Here is a 17,216-nt window from a genome sequence, read left to right as displayed (position 1 = left end):
ATATTCAATGCCATCATCAAATTTGATGAATTGTGAAATTTATGTTTAAAATGAAATCTGTTCTAGATTTCATCCCTAGTTAGAATTTATATGAATTCATCTATATTTCTGTGACCATGGATCATAATTCTGGATTACTTATAGACATATTAAACTTTAAGGCCAATATATTTTTTAAAGGTGCACTGATACAGCCAAATAACTGCAATTATAAATCCAACAGCTGACTGGATAGAAACTCTGGAATGTTTCCTGATGAAGGGCTTATGCCTGAAATGATAATTCTTCTGCTCCTCAGATGCTGCCTGACCTGTTGTGCTTTTCACTCTAATCTCCAGCATCCGCAGTCCTCACTTTTGCCTAGAAACTCTGGAATGTCACACCTACAATTTTCAAAGAATTTCAAAGGGATAGCAGGCACGATAAACTGAACTGCAATCCTATCTGAATATCTCAGACTGTGAACATGATGGTTTAAAAAAAAACAAGTATGTGCGAGACATATATTTGCGCTTTCCTCTCGCTAGAGAGCTTCAGCCGTGGTCTGTGCATTAGTGACCAGCTATCCTAGTGTGTGTAGGCTAGTGTGCTGTGAAGGTCATAGCTTTGGCAGCAGCCATTAAACACCTCTACACCACAGGTAAAGAAAGGGAATAGACTCTTACTCGAAGTGCTATTGTACATACTCTGTCTAAAGGAACCATGCCAATAGAAGTTCAATTAACTTACAGAGCCAAGAATCTTGAAATTGACTGTTCAACTACCAACATAAATGTTACTGGTAACATTCACTGCAATGGCCACAACCATAATGTTCACTTCATGAATAATTCACCGAAACTGATCCATATATATTGTCTTATTTTTCTTTGGACTCACTTTACATTTCTAATCTGTATGTTTGTGTGTAGCATTATTATTTCCATAGATAAATTAAATTAGATTAGATTACTTACAGTGTGGAAACAGGCCCTTCGGCCCAACAAGTCCACACCGATCTGCCGAAGCGTAACCCACCCATACCCCTACATTTACCCCTTACCTAACACTACGGGCAATTTAGCATGGCCAATTCACCTGACCTGCACATCTTTTGGACTGTGGGAGGAAACCGGAGCACCCAGAGGAAACCCACGCAGACACGGGGAGAACGTGCAAACTCCACACAGTCAATCGCCTGAGGCAGGAATTGAACCCGGGTCTCTGGCGCTGTGAGACAGCAGTGGTAACCACTGTGCCACCGTGCCGCCCACCACATTTCTTCTCACATTTCATAATTAACAAGCTTACTCCCTAGTTAACTTGGGAAATTGACTCCTTCTAAAACATAAATGAATTTCAGTCTAGGAGAAAGGTATCTAGGAGAGGGAATTCATTGTGAATTAACTTTTTGTGAAAAGTAGAGGCAACAGAAGAAGTGGGAAGTGGAGAGATGGAGCAAATTCATTGCCTCTCTCCTGGGAAATTGATAATTTCGAGTAATCCCTCTGGTGCCACAATAACTTGGAAAATCTTGCCCAGGGCCAAGTCATAACATTGTACATGAGAATTATTTTAAAAATGACCTTTCTGCATTATCTAAGCACCTCATGGATAAGTGAGGGAAGCATCTGACTTATGGTTGAGCTGAGATTTTATCAATGATTCAATGCTTGTATATAGTACCTGCCACTTACGACAACAGGGAAAGAACTGCACTATGAAAAGAAAATATGTTACCTGCAACAATGATAATTCCAATACAAATGAGGAAAACCAGGAGATACAGGACTACTATCGCACACTTCATCCCTGCCATTGAGTTCCAGTGGTTGCAAAAATTGCTTGCGGTCCCTCGCCTTCCAGCTGGCCCTTAACAAAATTAAATAAACGGTCAATGGTTGTTCTGTTTTGATGAGCCACAACTATTACACATTGAAACACTTTCAAAAGTATTGCACAAATCCTGTTAGCAATGTGAAATCATCAACATAAAAATCCCTTTAATGTCACCATTACAGAATGAATCTTAAACATGCAAATTTTACATTCATGCAGATAAAGCCTCTTTCTTTGTCCAATGCGTGGTAGTGCATATACGTCTGTAAGCATCCAGAGGTATTCCTACTATGCATTGTGAAGAAAAATGTATATTTACGTTTTACAAAGTTTGCGTTTGCAATAGGTTCAACAAATTGAAGATTTTAATGTAAAAATTTATTTTGTGTCAATGTTTGCAAGAATGAGTGCAAAGGGTAAATTCTAAGCAGAGATTTCACTATTTCCAGCCTCTATTATTTCAGAAGGACATCATTGGAAACTCTGGAGCAATGATGAAAACATCTGTTTGTGCCATTTTATTCTGTTTATTCTGCTGATCTTGCATCAAATGTTTTCCAGACAACCATGCATAGCCAAGTGTTGAATATGGCATACTAGCCATTAAGAAAAAAGACAGCACCTTTCCCACAACCCTAACACAATTGTGTAGTTTGAGAAACATAATTGTTTGAGAATTGGTTAATCACACATCCAAGTGTTTAAAACAGTCTGCATTCACAGCCAGTGTGTCCTTTTTTGTATTTTCTTGAAATCAGTCACAAACAATTAGAAAAATAACATAATGCCAGTTATGTTCGAAATCCTAATTTGGGTTCTCCAAATTAAGTTATATAGACAAAATTATTTATATTGCGCTTTCGTCAGATTATTTCAAGCATTTTATATCCAAAGTGGTCTGCTCTCTGTTATATAGATATAAATAGACAGAGACCAGGAGAACACTATGAAACTGCTGTAGAGACACCTTACACTGGGAACAATCTGCTCCTGATAATTTAAAGTTTTGTCTTTGCACTAAAACATTAATTACCCAATAATTTGTATTACGGTACATTAAATAATGTTGAAAATGATAGTTTAGTATTGAAAAATGAAACTGTCCGATAATCAACTTTAAGTGACTTTGCATTAAAAGCAGACTGCATCAGATATCATATAGAAATAGATAGAATTTACGGCCCAACTGGTTTGTACCAATATTTATGTTACACACAAACCTCCTTACATCATTTAAATGTAATTTTGTCAGCATAACATTCTCTTCTTTCCTCCTCACTTATTTTCCTAGCTTCACATTTAATGTACCTATTTTATTCACTTCAATTACTCAGATGAGCAATTGTTGGCGAGTGATATTTCATCGGGCCAGTGCTGGCACAACTGATCATATTGATGAACAACTGATCACCATATTGGTGAACAATTTAGACTTGGGAACCGGAAGTACAACTTTCAGTTGAAGATGACATCAAAGTGAGCTGTACAGTTATTACAGAGGAGGACTTTGATGAAATACAGGAAAACATGAATAAACTTGTAGAAAGGTAATGAAATTCACAAATGAACTTCAATGTCAATAGTGCGAGGCATTGTGTTATGATAGGAAGCATGAGGAGGCATATATTCCTCATGGAATAAGAGCTGAATTTTTTACGGTGTTCCTGAAGACCGCAATGGTGCCAAGGAGCCTTGAAAATACCAGCATTGAATGGCATTTTGATTTTAAAGCAAGAATACCACTTTCCCTCCAACTCAGGCCAGTTAAAATAGAAGAGTTAAAAGCGAGGACAGGTTTTAGAATTGTAGTTTGAAAATAGTGGAGGGTAAGCAGGTACACAGTGGGAGGTGAGTGAAAGCATTGCTCCAGCCTCATATGAGATTCTGAAGGGCAAACAGGAACTGCATGCTTGAAGAACAAAGGAATAGGTGGATATGTTGATGGGGATAGATGAGGAGAAAGCTCATTTGGAATGCTGTAAAAAGATACAGCAATCTGAACAGGGTCTAAGGTTTGCCTTACGTAGCACCCAATATCATGCTGTTAAATAGAATTGTTGGGTGAATAGTTTGGGATCTGGATAGAGTAAGGCTTAACATTTGGGTTTTCCTCATATTCTCTGTAAATGATGTCTATCACATAACTGTAACTTCTTAATAGTTCTGACAATAAAATAAATCACATGTCATTGAAGACAGGTGCTTCTTCTTCTTAGAGTTGAGAGTGTGGTGCTGGAAAAGTACAGCAGGTCAGGCAGCATCCAAGAAGCAGGAGAATCGACATTTCAGGGAAAAGCCCTTCAAGGCTTTTGCCCGAAATGTCGATTCTCCTGCTCCTCGGATGCTGCGTGACCTGCTGTACTTTTCCAGCACCACAATCTCAACTCTAATCTCCAGCATTTGCAATCATCACTTTCATGTCTTCTTGTTCAACTGCCAAGTAGATGTTTTTACAGCACTAGGTCAAGTAAGCACTGTAAACCCCTGCCTGAAAAAGGCTAGTGGCAGCAAACCTACCACATAGCTCATACATGTTGAGCAAGGGTGAGGATTCATATCATAACATGGTTGAAAATGGTGCCACTGACTCCATTTAGCTCCCTCCCTGGCAGATATAGAGATCAGAAGATTTCTTCAGTCACAGCTTTAAGAAGGCTGTTCATGCAGAAAATGAGTTGCCAATCCTATATATAGTTGAAGGTAAAGTTGACATATGAGAGCTCACTAAGGTATTAAAGAAGCATCAGATACTTTTGAAAAGGTAGCGAAAGCCTTTAGCAATTATGATTAGATTTGATTCCCTACAGTGTGGAAACAGGCCCAACAAGTCCACATTGACATTCCGAAGAGTAACCCAGACAGACCCATTTCCCTCTGATTAATGCACCTAACACTATGGGCAATTTAGCGTGGCCAATTCTCCTGACCTGCACAATTTTGGACTGTGGGAGGAAACCAGAGCACCCGGAGGAAACCACACAGACACAGGGAGAATGTGCAAACTCCATACAGACAGTTGCCCAAGGCTGTGATTGAACCCAGGACGCTGGTGCTGTGAGGCTGTATTGCTAACCACTGAGCCTCCATGCCGCCCTAAATGAATGGCCCTCTTGAAAGATAAAAGATTTCAGCCTTCAGGACTTTCTAATTCCATTAATCATTTCTACAGATTTGTGTAAAAATATGAAATTATGGAAATTTGAAGTCACAGTTCAAAAGGAATGTGTTGTTTTAGGAGTTACTTGTAAGTCTTTATCTAATTTAGTACAGTATAAGGAAGATCTGATCTCAGAAAATGCCATTCAGATGGTGCGTGAAGCAATCACAGATTAATCCTAAGAGAATTTATCACAGGTGATCAACAGTATCCATTTAGCTCTTGAGGTATAAAACTCCTCAAGGCAAAAGTGAGAAACTAAAGCAGTGAGATAGGATTCGGATTGGAAGGTAGAACATATAGACTCTGAAGAAGGGAGAAAGGCAGCAGAGTATAAACTATAGGCCAGTTAGCATGACATGTGTCATGGGGAGGGTATTAGAATCAATCATTAAAGAGACTATAATTGTGTATTTAAAAACTCTAGGTAATCAGGAAGAGTCCTGTTTAGCTAATTTATTGGGGTCCTTTTAAAGATCAACGTGCTGTGGATAAAGGGAAGCCTGCAGACATGACGTATTTGAATTTCATAATTTCATAAGGTCATTGCAGAAAATACATGTTAGTGGCTGGCAGAAAACAATAGGCTGAAATTTATGTTTTTTTGTCTAAGTTTCAGCTTAGGGTTAAATCTCCTGAGGATGTAGTACAGAGTGGGTCCTTTGCAATTCTGAGAGAGTGTGGCCCTCAGCTGAGGCAGGGCTACAGTCAGCCCTGCCTCAGCTGAGGGCCACACTCTCTCAAATTGCAAAGGACCCACTCTGTACTACATCCTAAGTTTCAGTTTAGTCAAGTTTCATGGAGGGTTTCACTCTGCAAGTTCTCTCTATGTACCATACCAAATCTTATCTCATTAACTATTTACCCTATAATATGGCTTCTCCCTCTCATCCAATTCTAGCCCCATTCTACCACTCATTGTACCCAGAACAACTTGCCACTGCTGGGTTATCATGGAATGTAGCAGCATCGCTGGCACGGGGCCATCTTTAAAAGCTCTGTTGGACCAGAGCTACCCCGACTCGTACCCTGAACATGACATAAAAGTGTAAATTTGCACCTTGCTTTATAGGCAGGGTCATGAAGATCCTGACCATGGATAGGCAGGATGTCCTCTTGCCCCAGGATGAGCAGAAGAGTCCGTGACACCAGACCATGTGAAACTGGTCCAAGGACGCCACCCAAGTCAAAGCAGTTCCAGCTGGCTGGAGGAATGCACAGCACTTTAAGAGGAAGCGTAATGACCTTCTCCACTCTGTCAGCATAAGTGTCACCAACTTCTCTCCAATACCTCAAACTCACTCTACTGCTGTAGCTAGCCACTCCCACCAATGCTCATGCTCTACCCTCTCACCATTGCCTGCAGTATCTTCCCTCACTCACTCTTACTTACCTCAGTCCCTGGCACCACTAACCCTGCAAGCCCTCTGCATTACCAACTCAGGAACCACCTCTATACCTACATTAAAAATAACAGCTATGCCACACATTTTCATCTCTTTTAAAACTTGCTTTTTCTCTCATTCCAGTAGGAAAACAACCAACAATAAAGCCGAAACAATCATGACAGATGATGCTCAGCCTGACATTTAGCCCCTTATCACTCATACGTAGAAGATCCAGATTCTGACAATCTCAAGTGACTGACTGACCGTGTCCAGGTCCCTGAACCGATATCAGAGGTTTCTTTTGACATACTGTGCCAATAGCCCCTGACTGAAGGCTATCTCCCTTGAATTTATGGGAATTCCTAATCTCCATGATAAACGTCTTGGCTTTGTGTTTTCACTAAATGGCAATGCAATTCAACAACTGTCAGCCTGATATCTCTGACTGAGGCGCAAGGTGCAAGGTAAGTCAAGACTAGGAGGGATTCTGTGAGATTCCAGATAGGCTCAAAGTGACTGAATGCTAAGAGAGCAGGTGAACAGCCCAGAGATGCCACCGGGTCCAGTCCATGAACTGGATGTGTGTCCCTAAGAGCAATGTGGAGTCCGAGGTGTAGCAATGAAATGTAGGTGCATTTTCTTTTACTGTACTGTAGGTGGATTGAGGTTGAGCCAATAGCTTCTTAGAAGCTGGCACATTTCAGATGTCAATATCCATAGACCATGTGGTGCATATGTCCGATGGCCATGGAGCGTGCCTTTGATGATGTTGAGTGGTGACAAACATGAAGCTCTTTTCAGTGAGGGGCAAGCTGAAATTGGCAGGTACCTGCACTGACTTCCATGATGAGAATCCTCAACATCCGTCGTTTGCTTGTGTCCAATTGTAAGATAGAATTCAGTACCAGTGACAAAGCAAGAAGCAATCTTCAAGTTGTATGACTGATGAAGCAAACATTTTGGTTTCAAGAATACTGCAGTCACCAAGATTAAATAAAACTGCCCAAGTTAAGCAACAAGTTGAAGTGTAGACTCCCTACTTCAGAAGGTTGAGAATAAAAATCTGTTCACGTAGATTGAACACGTGGTGTTCACAACTCCATGGAAATCACTAGATGATTTATTTCACAGATCTCGGATATTATCAAGAAGAGAAAATTGCCTTGCTCAGAGATCCTGGATGCTTGAAAAACGTTTTGGCTGTTTCATTAGGACAGCTGTTCTCCATGAGGGAAATTCATGAGATCCTCCAGACACTACAGTGGAGAGATTGCCTGTTTCAGCAGGAAAGTGTCCTCAGTAAAGGACAACATCAAGAGATAAAACATCTTCCAATGTAAAGGACTGTCAGGAGCAGATTCATTATCAATAATCTTCACTGGAAAGACCTACATCTACCAAGCTTCCAAGACTGAAGAGAATGCATTCTGAGAAGATAGTGAAATGTCCAAATCAGCTGAAGTTGAGAAGTGAGACCTTTGGGGGAGTTACTGTATAGGACATAAAAGCCTGAAATGCTGAGGAGTGCTTTAAGCACCATGATGATGGGAGGTGAACAGTTTAGATCTTGAGGAATACATCTGGGTCTTACTCATCATTTCTGAAATGAGGTCCATTTTATTAATATAATTTATACACGTTTGCTATAATGCAATAAACTACCTCTTAGAGTCATAGAGATGTACAGCATGGAAAGAGACCCTTCAGTCCAACCCGTCCATGCCGACCAGATATCCCAACCCAATCTAGTCCCATCTGCCAGCACCCGGCCTATATCCCTCCAAACCCTTCCTATTCATATATCCATCCAAATGCCTCTTAAATGTTGCAATTGTACCAGCCTCCACCACATCCTCTGGCAGCTCATTCCATACATGCACCACCCTCTGCATCAAAAAATTGCCCCTTAGGTCTCTTTTATATCTTTCCCCTCTCGCCCTAAACCTATGACCTCTAGTTTTGGACTCCCCAACCCCAGGGAAAAGACTTTGCCTATTTATCCTATCCTTACCCCTCATAATTTTGTAAACTTCTATAAGGTAACCCTTCAGCCTCCGACGCTCCAGGGAAAACAGCCCTAGCCTGTTCAGCCTCTCCCTGTAGCTCAGATCCTCCAACCCTGGCAACATCCTTGTAAATCTTTTCTGAACCCTTTCAAGTTTCACAACATCTTTCCGATAGGAAGGAGACCAGAATTGCACGCAATATTCCAACAGTGGCCTAACCAATGTCCTGTACAGCCGCAACATGACCTCCCAACTCCTGGACTCAATACCTTGACCAATGAAGGAAAGCATAACAAATGCCTTCTTCACTATCCTATCTACCTATTTAAGACAAGTGCCCATTCCCATTAGATTACCAAGTAGTTTTCCTCCAATATACCTAGTTCAACCAGGCCTTGTAGATCCCAAACAGGAAAGAAAATAAACTTACCAGCTACAACATAATGCACAGTGGTCAGAATTCAACTTGTAACCTGAAGTATAAATGCTAGACTGGACCTGATTGGCCAAATGGACTATTTCTCTGCCTTAAATACTTATAATACTTTCTAGCTACTCCACGTTGCAACGGTCAACACTCTCTGGATAAAGACATTTCTTTGGAATACCTCACTGGATTTATGAGTGAGGACCTATTATTTATAATTCCGAGTTGCATTTATGATTTTGTTTTAAAGTGTATAGATTTTTTTTGCAGAAATAGGTAGTTACCAGCACAGAAATATTTTATACCTTTTCTCAGGCATGGTGAAACAGTCCATTGGATACATTTGGTGAAAATTAAACTGCTGCCGATGATAACTAACCTTCTTTGATCAACAGATCAATGCTGACTCCAGACCATACCAAGATGTGCTTCCGTTATAATACACTGGTGTTTGATATATTTGTGGTGGAATTCGAGAATTTCCTCAAAATATGTTATGCCACAGTTGTGTCATTTAAAATGTAAAATCACCACACAACAGCCCAGAAAGAGAATTGAAAGGTGAATTTCCTGGGTGTACTTACTTGCATTCTTATTGGTGCTGTCATTAGAGTAAAATACAAATGAGACCATCTAGAAATGTTGGCAACAGATAGGGAACCAACAGGTGAGATGTAAGGTGCTTGACTCTTTCACCACAGTTGAAGAAATTTCTATTTAAATGCCCTAAATTCTTCCATAACAGACACCTCACACTTTCTTGTAGCTGCTGCATTTGGTAACCGCAGTTACTGTTTATTACATCATAACCTTTTAGGAAAACTGCAGTTGCTGCACATGGCTCTCACTGTAATATCTGCTTGCAACACCAATGCAGTAGTCCCATTGCAAGATGATTGCATGCTGAACTGACAGTAGAGCTAACTGAAAGGCAATAAATGCATAAATGATCCCTTTGTCAATGATGTCCACATTCAAAGAATAGATTTACTTAAACTTCGGAAGATCGTAACTGAAGGAATATGCTAAGGCTAGATTCATTAGTAACAGGGCTTAAACAATTCTAGAACAGGATTTAACATTCAAGAAACAGCAAACCTAGGAAGTCATTCAGCTATCCACATTTATGAAAATTACTTTGAGCTTCGAAATCTTAATCATCGAATAATAATCCAAATAGCAGCAAATATAAAATAACAGAAAACCGTGAATCCTTCTATGAAAACAGAGATCTCTTGCTCTCAATTTCCAATTCTCTTTATGGACAATTATACGTACTTTCTTCACAAAGGTTCAGCTTTGAGAGATTCCTTCCATCAAACTCAAGTGATTCTTCATACATTGATCCATTTTCCTGAAACTCATTTGCGATGAGAGGCAGATCTTTGTTCTCCATTTATTCTGAGCACTGAAGACTTCACCTATGATAAGCACAGTTCAGCCACTCAGTTACAGAAGTCAGATTTTGCTTTAGATTTTGTATCAATAACCTGTTAGCTACTTTAATTTAATCAGAAATAATTGCAATAAATCAGATTCTGTTAATATTATTCATGCTGCATACATTTAATGCTCATTCATTTTCTTAGCAAAAGAAAAAAAATCATCCCTTTATTTGTATGTGCATTGCTTGACAGGTTAAAAAGGAGAAAGTGAGGGCTGCAGATGCTGGAGATCAGAGCTGAAAATGTGTTGCTGGAAAAGCGCAGCAGGTCAGGCAGCATCCAAGGAACAGGAGAATCGACGTTTCGGGCATAAGCCCTTCTTCAGGAATGAGGAAAGTCCTGAAGAAGGGCTTATGCCCGAAACGTCAATTCTCCTGTTCCTTGGATGCTGCCTGACCTGCTGCGCTTTTCCAGCAACACATTTTCAGCTCTGACAGGTTAAAAACCCAATGAACAGTATTCATATGACATAGAGAAAACTTTGAGATGTGGGTTTAAAAATAACAAGAAAAAAAGGTTAGGAGGGATGACAAAAAGTATGAATGAAGAAATGATTTTTAAAGAATAGGATAATGGACTGTTTGAAGGTACTGAGGGAATGCCAAACTGTGGGTGGCTTAAGGCATAGCCACCAATTTGCAGCCTAGAACCTGCAGGAGTGCAGTGAATCATGTGATTGTCTTCCTCCCTCCACGGACAGGTTGGTGGCTGCCATGGAGAGCCCATGTCCAGAATCCCCAGGGGCTGCTGAAAAGGCACAAATACCTGTACTCCATCGCCCAAAACACTGGTCTTCAGGACTGAAGAAATGGTGTCAGTTGGATGGCTAACCTGGCACACAGTCCAGGTGTCCCTTCCTCACATGGAGATGTGTCAGTGCTAGGAAGAAGAATCACACACAACCCCCTCAGAAGTCTCCTATCAAGAATACTCCACCTCCATTTTACCTGTTCCTCCCTCTGACCTTTGCAATTTGACAAGAAGATCCTCAGCAAATCACTTCCATGCACACTCAAGCCTCCCTTGGGTTGTCTGACCAAACATTCAGAATCATCAGGACCTCCAGGTTCCATTAGGAGTGAGGAGCGCAGATGTTGGAGAAGTCAGATTTTCCTTCACATCCACCCACCTCATCTCCTGCATCTATTGCTCTCAGTTTGGCCTCCTCTACATGGAGGAGAGAGGAGCATTTTAGGGAACAACGCTGGGACACAGACACCAAACAACCCCACTGCCTTCTGGCCAACCACTTCAACTCCCCCTCCTACTCCCCTAAGGATATGCAAGTCCTAGGCCTCCTCCACCGCCAATTCCAAGCCATCCACCAACTAGAGGAAGAACGCCTTATCTTCCACCTTGGGACCCTTCAACCACATGCCATCAATGTTGATTTTGACAGTTTCCAAATCTCCCCTCCCTTCCCACCTCATCCCAGATACAAACCTCCAACTCAGCACTGCCCTCCTGACCTTCCTTCCTACCTATCCACTTCACACTCCCCACCAACCAATCACAATTACCCCCACCTGCATCCACCTATCACCTTCCCTCCTACCTTGCCCCCTAACCCACCCCCCCACCCTCCCCACATTCCTGATGAAGGGTTTATGCCTGAAACGTCGACTCTCCTGCTCCTCAGATGCTGCCTGACCTGCTGTGCTTTTCCAGCACCACCCTTCTTGATTCCAGGTTCTACTGCAGAGCATGCTCCCTCCAGCCCAGCTGCAGAAATAATGAGTACACTAAGGTGCAGTGGAAGAAAGAAGATAAAAAACTTATTGAGGGCACTTTGGTTGCATGGTTGAATGCACAATATATCATTTTGGACTTTTTTTATAGACATCACTGACTTCACGTTACATCTGATTCTTTGTGTCCCTGTGTAGCCAAGTCGTTGTTTCACCATGAGATATCACTTCATGATCACAGACAATGTCCCATGGATTGATGTCTGTACTGACACTGCTGTTTCTTCCAGAAGTAAGAGGAACAAGACGCACACAGGGGCTCTGAGTGCTGGTGACACCTTCAGCCATCCATGTAAAACATCCCTATTATTTAATGCTCCCTATGTTGAAAAGTGTTGCAGTGAATGAGTAGGTCACTGATGTCTGGAGATGTGTAATGCAAACAATGATCAACGTTTAATGATGGCCAGAGAGTGGGAATCCCATAGATCTACATGCTATACATTGCATGGGTCTGTGTGCAATGTTCCTTTTGCAAGTCCAACATCAGTGGGCCCTGCAGTCTCCTTCCTCACAGATCGAGATACTCACCCTCCCCACCCTGAGTGTGGATGCAGCCATTTCTCTCCCTGTTGTGCACTTTTGGTTCGCAGCTCAGTGAGCCCTGGGCTGAGAACAATGTGCAGCCTCAATGTGTTTGTGAGCCCTGCCAAATGTCCAGATCTCCTTCCCATAAACTTCATCAGCTTCTCACCTCCCCAGAGCCCTTCCCAACGTGTCTACATGAGTCTGCCTACCTTTCCTAGCTAGCCCCTGGAATATGAGATGACCATGCTAAGTATGGACTGCCCCTCCATCCCTGATCTTGAGGTAAAGCTACTCTTGATTGTGGACAAACTCCTTCCCATGTGACCAGTCTCCTGCCCATGGTGGATCGTATTGCCCCTTGCCGATACGCTTGACCCCATCATCGCAATTGTCGTTCTCCATTCCCAGACTGACACTGTAGCCCACACTCCTGAAGAATAACTTGATGAGTCTCCTTTCTGTGGCAGCTCTGTGCACTCTCAAATCCTCTTTCCCCTACTTTCTCTGGATAGATCCAAGAGATGGACTACGGCCCACTCCCTGGAGTAACTTAACTGGCCAGCCCTGGACAAGAAGTCTGGAGATCCCTGAGGAGTGGCTGTACTGCACCCTGATCATGTTAGCCTGAACTGTCCACAGGAATGACCAACATCCACAGCTTAGACTGTAGAGACATGGACTCCCGTAGAGCACTCCACCCGATTGCCTGACCCTGGCCAGTACCCTGGACAGGTGTCAGAGGTTGCCCTTTTTTTTTGATTAGATTAGATTAGATTAGATTACAGTGTGGAAACAGGCCCTTCGGCCCAACAAGTCCACACCGACCCGCCGAAGCGAAACCCACCCATACCCCTACATTTACCCCTTACCTAACATTATGGGCAATTTAGTATGGCCAATTCACCTGACCCTGCACATCTTTGTGACTGTGGGAGGAAACCGGAGCACCCGGAGGAAACCCACGCAGACACGGGGAGAACGTGCAAACTCCACACAGTCAGTCGCCTGAGGCCCTTGACTTACTGCCTTGTCTGGCAGGTACCTTTGTGGACCCTAAGACATTGCTGCTTACTTGCTGAATAGACAGTGTATTTGCCAGTTAAACCACTGGCACACAATGTAGGTGTGAGATCAACTTAGCATACTGCAAGAGAGAAAGATGAATGCCCCCTTGCCTGAGGACTGCTGCCCAGCAAGGTAAGCTGCCTGCTTTTCTGACTGAACTAATTGGAATAGTAAGGCAAGGAATGAATTGTATGAACATCCAGATAGGCGCTAAGTGAGTCATCGAGAAGCCTTAAGATGCAGCCTGGTCTAATCTGTGAGATGGGTCCCTGCTAGTTCCTGGTGTAGCCTGCTTCGTGAGTCTGTACTTCCTGAGTGATCTGCAAGTGTGTTGGAGAGGTTCTGTGAGGGTGGCAACGGATTGGCAAATACCAGACGTGAACGTGCATAGGTAAAGTGTGCATGCAGCTGATGTGTGTGTGTGTGTTGTGCTCCATGATGCAGGTTAGTTGTATGCAACATGGAGGCTGCTTGGAGCAAGTGGGGAGCTGAATTTTCCAGGTACACGTTCTGGCCTCCACGTCAGGTTTTCTCATCTTCCAGCTTGTTTCATGCACTTGGCAACTCAGAAAGCTGAATATTAATTAGGTTAATTGCTCCATTAACAAGGGATTTTACAAGCAATAATCACCATGAATTGGCAACATGTCACTGACTAGTGAGAAACTCACCACAGCCCTTGTCAAAAGTATAAAAGATGGAGCAAGAAGTTCCTGACGTCGAAATGGGCCTGGCCAGAGTTCCTGTCTGATCCTGCCACAAATCTCACCACGACCCACATTGCTCAGACCCCTGTATGATTTTGTTCAGTGTTTTCTGGCCATGTTAGCTAATGAACAGACAGGCAAACAGCACAAGACAGAGAGGGTTCTACCGCAGGATAAACAGCAGATTTTAATGCCAAAGTCGAGAAATGAAAAGATAGCCTCAGCTGATACATGATTTGGAGATGCCGGTGTTGGACTGGGGTGGACAAAGTTAAAAATCACACAACACCAGGTTATAGTCCAACAGGTCTATTTGGAAATACTAGCTTTTGGAGCGTTGCTCCTTCATCAGGTGGTTGTGGAGCATAAGATCATAAGACACAGAATTTATAGCAAAACATTACAGTGTCATGCAACTGAAATGATATATTGAACAACTGTGGATTATTGTTAAGTCTTTCATCTTTTAGAATGGATTGCAGGTTTTGGTTGTTATTGCAGAAATTTCATCTTCCTCAACGTTTATTAGAAAACTTCAAACTATCTGTCTTTGGAAACTCTCTTATCGAACTGTCTCTGGTTGTTGTTTGTGTAAGGCCCTCTTTCACTGGGCCCCCAGCAATCCCTGCTCAAAGGTACTATTGTGTTTCACTTAAATGCTGGAGCAGGCTTCTAACTCTGTTTATCACTTGTCAGCTATTTTGTGTCTAAATGCTGGAGCAGGCTTTTTAACACTGCTTATCCCCTTGTCAGCCAATTTGTGTCTTTCAACTATGGGCAGCTCTTACGATTACTTATTTTGAACCTGTCGCTTGAGTGGCATAAGAGTGTGATATGTAAAAGTAACTCCCTTCCCAACATCATGTGGGTGCACCTAGAAGACATGGACTGCTGCAGTTCAAGAAGGCTGCTCATCACCACCTTCTCAAGGACAATCAGGGATGGGGAACAAAGTCTGGCCTTGCCAGCAACACTAAACCCCATTAACGAATATATAAGAGGTCTGTATTACTGCCATGGGTAATGCAAAGGAAAATTTACTCTTGATCAGGTATTCAAACTTTCTCCAAATTCAGCCTTGGATTCTGCAATATCCTGGTAAACAAGCAGTTGCTGAAGCTATGATTTAGATGGTTTCCCTTTTAGTTGTGAAAACACAAAGTTGAACTGCCAGTTCCTGGCAGTGTAGGAATTTGCATACTTTCTTTTTTGACAATCAAGAGTGGCCTTGCCAGTTTTGATGGGAGTTTGAGGTGATCTCAGTTTCTCAAACGGCACAGTGAGATAATCTGTGTTCATTAATAGTTTAAAGATTTTATGTGTTTAAAGACAGGAATATGATAGGATGTTGGACACTGGTCAGAAATACCATTTCTTCTTGGTCCATTAGGCCACTCCTTATTATTTTGTTCAAAGTAAAAATCCCAAGTGGAGCAGCCATGCATATTAGGATATTCTGCGTCTAAAAAAACATATTTATAGTTTTGCTTCATGCTTAATATATGAAAGGAAATTGTGCACTAATCATACTTGAAAAAAACGAATACTTTCTTGTGACAAAAATTCTGTTAAATTCAACAATTTTTATTACGTGAGGAAAACTTGTTTATCAGTAAATGAGTAGGATCAGGAATACATTGCCTCAGAATGTAGTGGGAACACAATCAACTATAGCTTTCAAACGAGAACTGGATAATTATCTGAATTGAAAAATAAAAGCAGGGCTAATGTGAGTTGCTCTTGCAAAGAGCCAACAGGAACATAACAAGCCAAATTTCATCCTTCTGTCTTGTAACCATGGTAACCAAACTGCATAAGAGATATCAGCACACATGATGGTCAGAGACAAACACTAAGGAGTAACTTAAATGAAGAAACAAGTGAAGTGATAAACAGTTTCAGAGATGCAATTCCAAAGTTAGGGGCCTAGACAGCTGAAGGTATGGCGAGCAATGGGGGGTATACACAAGAGGCTAGAAGCTGTCTTCTCTTTAAATCCTATCCTATCCTCTCCCTTGACCATTTCAACTTCCAATGGACAGAATTTTCTAATTTTGCCAACATCAGCTCCTTTTACTTTTCACGATCAACAGAGTTGTCAATTAATCAGCTGTTGCCTCTTTACAATTTCAGGCCTCTTCTTTCCATAACTTGTTCTTTTTGACTAGCTGTTTTTTTTATGAACAGCTGGTCACTTATAACATTTTCTAGTTGTAATAATATGTCAGCCACCTGAAACATTAATTTTATACCTCTCTTTCCTCTGGTTAATTGTTGCCACTATTTTCCGTTTTGATTTTGGAAATTATTTTTCCTAGCCCAGGGTAAAATGTGACAAAAGTTACTGCCATCCATCTAGCATCAACCAGACAAATACAAGGATCATACCTTGAAAATTCCCGGAAGGTTACAAATTCCTCTGGTCACTAGTTCAGTGACATTTTAAACATGTTTGTGAAAAAATCTTGCATTCTGTGTCTGTAGTGAACCTGAAAATATTCTCTTTTCAAACAGAGTCTGCAAAAGCTAGCAGAGAAAACTTCACAGACATCATTTAAATGTCACTACGCATAATATCCAAAGGAATTCTTACCTCTGGTTTGAATGGCTCAATGCCACCACATGTGGTATATTTACCCACTAGAGTGATTCCAGGATTCCCTGATTCTTGCAGGGAGCCACATTCTCCGTGACTGCAGGCTACAATGCTGCAGTCCAATCCCCAATCCTTGATCCCTACAATTAAGACTTCCCTGCTGGAAAGTACAAGATTATGGAAGAATCCCATCATAGAAATCATTGTATTTTAGTTGTTACTAATGTGCAAAAACCTCACTGTACTTTATTTTTATTATAACTTTTTTTAACATAGGCTATTTTAATATAATATTTTTATATAATTTTAAAGCAACAATCAAAGCTCAAAC

General features: G+C 41.6%; 1 protein-coding gene across 5 annotated transcripts in view; it reads right to left on the bottom strand.

Annotated features, from left to right (window-relative positions):
- The window catches only part of scara5 (scavenger receptor class A, member 5 (putative)), an 85,081-nt gene that overhangs the window by 61,111 nt on the left and 6,754 nt on the right, over window positions 1-17,216 (bottom strand). For 2 of the 5 annotated variants that reach the window (XM_043685073.2, XM_043685084.2), the window contains exons 2-3: window positions 10,075-10,217; window positions 1,720-1,851 (exon numbers count right to left, since the gene is read on the bottom strand). In XM_043685073.2, coding sequence (XP_043541008.1) covers window positions 1,720-1,851; window positions 10,075-10,192 — 250 coding nt within the window. In that variant the 5' untranslated portion in view covers window positions 10,193-10,217. Of the gene's footprint in view, window positions 1-1,719; window positions 1,852-10,074; window positions 10,218-16,882; window positions 17,046-17,216 lie in introns of all 5 variants that reach the window. The other 3 variants (XM_043685078.2, XM_087981359.1, XM_087981358.1) reach the window with 3 other exon arrangements.

Source organism: Chiloscyllium plagiosum, unplaced genomic scaffold (genome assembly GCF_037043375.1).
Source record: "Chiloscyllium plagiosum isolate Xiang-an unplaced genomic scaffold, Cpla_swu_hap1 HiC_scaffold_3, whole genome shotgun sequence".
NCBI classification, from domain to species: Eukaryota; Metazoa; Chordata; class Chondrichthyes; order Orectolobiformes; family Hemiscylliidae; genus Chiloscyllium; species Chiloscyllium plagiosum.
The sequence above is the reverse complement of the archived record's forward strand: the minus strand, read 5'-3'. Positions and strand labels throughout refer to the sequence as shown.